General features: G+C 53.4%; 1 protein-coding gene across 1 annotated transcript; it reads left to right on the top strand.

Moving 5' to 3' along the window:
- Nucleotides 1-2,176: 2,176 nt before the first annotated feature.
- On the top strand, nt 2,177-3,949 carry COL26b_014021 (uncharacterized protein; the record flags this gene model as incomplete). The annotated part of the gene is made up of 4 exons (XM_053186601.1): nt 2,177-2,242; nt 2,303-2,453; nt 2,538-3,219; nt 3,271-3,949. 4 exons carry the CDS (start codon nt 2,177-2,179, stop codon nt 3,947-3,949), a joined length of 1,578 nt encoding a protein of 525 aa, XP_053029449.1.
- Nucleotides 3,950-4,324: the final 375 nt, after the last annotated feature.

Below are 4,324 nucleotides of genomic sequence, written 5' to 3'. Positions count from 1 at the left end.
AGTGGTTTTCCATATTGGTAAGATGTTGGCACAATAGATTGAGTTCTGCAACTAGATGTGCTTGACGACATACAAGGAGCTTGACGACGGAGATCATAGGCTCAGCTCAGTGAGCGAGCAAGTTCGAAGATAGCGGCCAAAATTACACCATGGGATGGTCAATACGAACCAAAAATCAAAATTCAACCTCTTTGCGGGGTTATCGGCGGCAAACTGTCAGGTCAGCTTTTGACGCCGCCGCATTGCGCATGGGCGTGACGCCGGCGACAAGCTGATACCTTTTCGGCGCCACGCCCTTGTTTCTCAAGAATGTTGACGGCCTTCGAAAACCAATCGATCGGGTTTACCTTTACCTGCTAGACCTGCCTGCTAGTAGTGCCTGTTCCAGGAGTCCGCCAGTTGGTTGTGTGGTTTCTCGTGAATACCTCACTCGTATCGGGTTTTCCATCAACGACCTTATGCCAATTCCGGCGGATGACCGAGCTGCAGTGCATGGCATCAAGAATGCAAGATTTACACCAATATTTCAAGTCGAATTCCAATGATTTCATCAAAGCGACATATGAATCGACAGAGGCCGTTTCATAGTAGTGGATGAGGCACCCTTCGAGTTGCTACTTGGGTCTCAAAGCTTTTTTGACGGACTACGGACACACCTATCCTGTCTGCCTTTTCTCCGACCTAGCGACAGTAATGGTGAGTGATTGCATCACTACCAGGGATTGCATTTGAACTCCTGATATGATTCGCGACCTAGATATAATTTAATAAGACCGTCCGGAAGAACAGAAAAGGATTCAAGCTGCACAAGCCCTGGAAGAGGAAAAATATCGACGGGAGATGGCAAGGGTTACGTGAGTCGTGACCGAAAAAGAGGGGCGGCACTATGTGACAATTTCCTCTGCGGTCTCAATCGCAACATCGGGAATGACCCAATCCGCTCACGGCTTTGAAAACCGCAAAGCCGACAACGATAGAGACAACTACATTATGCGATGCAACCCTCGACATCAAATCCATGCATTTCCATTGGCACGGGGAACTTTGAAGTCAGATAGCCGTGGAAGTCCGATCTTGGGGCTGATGACCTATCTTACCAAAAGATTCATGCTCATAGGCAGCAAGGCGCCTAGTCGTATTCTCCGCTTGTACAGTCGACATGGTGACTGAAATCGGATGCGGCTTAATGAACACTGCGTAAGTAGTGATCAATAGGTACCTTGGTGATGAAAATAGAGGCGACTGGAGACGGGGATGACGATAGCGGATAATTTAAGCACAGGAACATTGGTAGATAGCCTCTCATCGCTTCCTTTATCAACTTACCACCCTGTAGCCGGTTGGCTCATGTCAAGAGATTGCAGCACCAAAACCTCCCATCACAATCGACAATTGCCATTCTGAAGGTGGAAATGTCTCAATTGCGTCATAACCAAGTCTGGCAGCTCATCGTCTCATCTCCCACAAGCTTGGGCCGTCGCCAAACGAGCACAAAGCGCGGCCCCATGGCGGAATTCATGACATCCCTCCGCATTCGAAACCCCATCAAAGCCGAAAGCCGATACACGGCTTTGAATAATTTCCCCAAATTCCACAGCAAAACTCCACGACCCCAGACTCCCGATTGTCGTTACTCAAAATTCCCCATGTTCAGCAGGGGATGTGTGTAATCAGACCGTCTTTCGTTGGCTCACATGCCCAAGTGCGAAACGAATGCGGGGGCGGGGGAGAGGGAAAGCCACCCAGCCCACCGCATCTTCGATGTGAATCTTGGGGTAAGCCAGGCTATCTGCGGTCCCCCGCGGTTCTTTGACGTCTCTTTCCCCCGTGACTAGCCGCTTACGTGCCCCGACAGTCCCGAAACAGGAAGGTTGGCGGGCGCGCTGTGATAAGACGAAGTATTCAAGGCCAGCCATGGCTGGGGGCAGACCTTCGGCTTTGAGAACCGCTGAAAGCCGAAGGTAGGGTTCAGATACTTTTTGGCGGCACGGCGTAGGGACGATGTCAGATTATCGGCACGGACGGGAAAGACGGAATTGGAGTTTTTGGTTTTAAGGGCTCATGGCCCACGGGCGTTATCTTCGGACAGTTTTGGATTGGCCTCGTGATCTTTCTTCTCTTTCTGCCAGTGTCTGTCGGGAGGATTGATTTCGGATATCATCATACACAAGTGACCATGGCGCCAAAGACAAATCATATTTGGCTCTGGCTGGGTGTCGCCGCCGTCGGATGCGTGCTCTATGTGAGAATCACCAAAAAGAGATGCTGCATCAAGATGTAACTCGAGCTGACAGAAGGAAAGGTCGCCGGCATCGTCGCCTACCGTATCTTTTTCCACCCCTTGGCGAAATACCCAGGTCCGTTTATCGCGAAGATCACAGATGGCTACCAGCTCTACCACGCATGGAAGGGTGACCGCCATCTAGACTTTCATAAGCTTCACAGCAAATATGGTGCGTCTTTCCCCTTTCACACTGCACCCAGACCTTCTCAAGGCCACCGAGGTATCACAGAACACTGGTTGATTGTCGATGTAGGCAAAATCGTGCGCTTCGGACCCAACTCCGTCTCATTCAACTCCGCGACATCCCTCAAGGAGATCTACGGCTTCCGCTCGAACGTTCGGAAGGCCGAATTCTACAACGCCTTCGTCCACCCCGCTGCGAACACACACAACACCCGCGACAAGGAGGTTCACGCCCGCAAGCGCCGCGTCCTCGCCCACGCCTTCTCAGACAGCGCCATGAAGGAGATGGAGCGCTATATCCTCGGCAACGTACGCTCCTTCACCACCGAGATCGGCCGCGGAGGCTCTCCCGACGCCAAGGGCTGGTCTTCCACTAAGAACATGGCTGACTGGTGTAACTACCTCGCCATGGATATCCTCGGTGATCTGTCGTTCGGCAAGGCATTCCACATGCTCGAGGCCCCTGATAACAGGTTCGCGTTGGATTTGGTTGCGGCTGCGACCAAGAGGCATCTTATTTGCGGTACAATGCCGATCGTCGACAAGCTCAAGCTCGACAAGTTTCTCTTCCCGACGATCGCGGCCGGTCGCGCGAGGTACATGGCATACAGCAAGGGACAGCTGACGGAGAGAACGAAGCTGGGCGAGGATACCGACCGCAGAGACTTCTTCTACTACCTCCTCAAGGCGCGTGACCCCGAGACTGGCCAGGGATTCTCCACTCCTGAACTTTGGGGAGAGTCGAACCTGCTGTAAGTTCCTTTGACAAATGCTCGTTTTGAAATGCATACTAATGCAAACAGCATCATTGCCGGTTCCGACACCACATCAACCGCCATGGCCGCCACAATCTTCTACCTTGTCCGCAACGCCGACGCCCTCAAGAAGGCCACCGAGGAAGTCCGCAGCAAATTCACCGACGTCGAGGAGATCCGCCAAGGCGCCGCACTCAACTCCTGCACCTACCTCCGCGCCTGCATCGACGAGGCCATGCGTCTCTCCCCCTCCGTCGGCGGCCTCCTCCCCCGCGAGGTCCTCAACGGCGGCATGACCATCGACGGAGCCCACATCCCCGCCGGCACCGTTGTCGGAACGCCGCATTACACCATCCACCACAACGAGGACTACTTCCCCTCGGCCTATTCGTACATCCCGGAGCGCTGGATGGTCGGCGCGACAAACCCGGTCAGCGGACGGCAGACGACCGAGGAGGACGCGGCGAGGGCGCAGAGCGCGTTCTGTCCGTTTTCGATCGGCGCGAGAGGGTGTATCGGCAAGGGACTCGCGTACGCTGAGATGTCCACCACAATCGCGCGGACGTTGTTCCTGTACGACATGCGCAAGGCGGTCGGCGTCGTTGACCCGGCTGAGGGACGGGCGGATCTGGAGGAGGGAAGGAGGAGGGTTTCGGAGTTCCAGCTATTCGACACGTTTACGAGTATGAAGGATGGTCCGTTGGTGGAATTCCGGGTGAGGGCTTAGGGTGAGGTGCCAAGCTCATGATGTCTTGGTTGGTGTTCTTGGAAGAGCCTGAATGTTTCCATCATGGCCCCAGGTTGGCAAATATGGCCGGACTTTGTTGTGGGGTTCAATTGAGCATTGGCAGTAACGTATATGAATTGCATGAAGCCTTTGGACGCTGAGTCTTACTATTTCTTGGTTAGCACATGCCAGCACAACAGAAGAAAAAAAATGAATGAAAGAAAATGATTGAACCATAATACATAATGAGGGGCAAGTGGGGATAGTCCTCGTGAGCTCTTGTCCGTCCGAACTTGCGCACCATTCAGAAGCTTCTGTCAGCTCTTCTCCAACTGCCATATCCGGCTCTTGATCGGCAAACGGGGAGCTCCCTGT

The sequence above is a fragment of the Colletotrichum chrysophilum genome (assembly GCF_026319265.1).
Source record: "Colletotrichum chrysophilum strain AFK26 chromosome Unknown scaffold_282, whole genome shotgun sequence".
Classification (NCBI taxonomy): Eukaryota; Fungi; Ascomycota; class Sordariomycetes; order Glomerellales; family Glomerellaceae; genus Colletotrichum; species Colletotrichum chrysophilum.
Note: the sequence above shows the minus strand (reverse complement) of the source record. Positions and strands in the feature narration are given on the sequence as shown.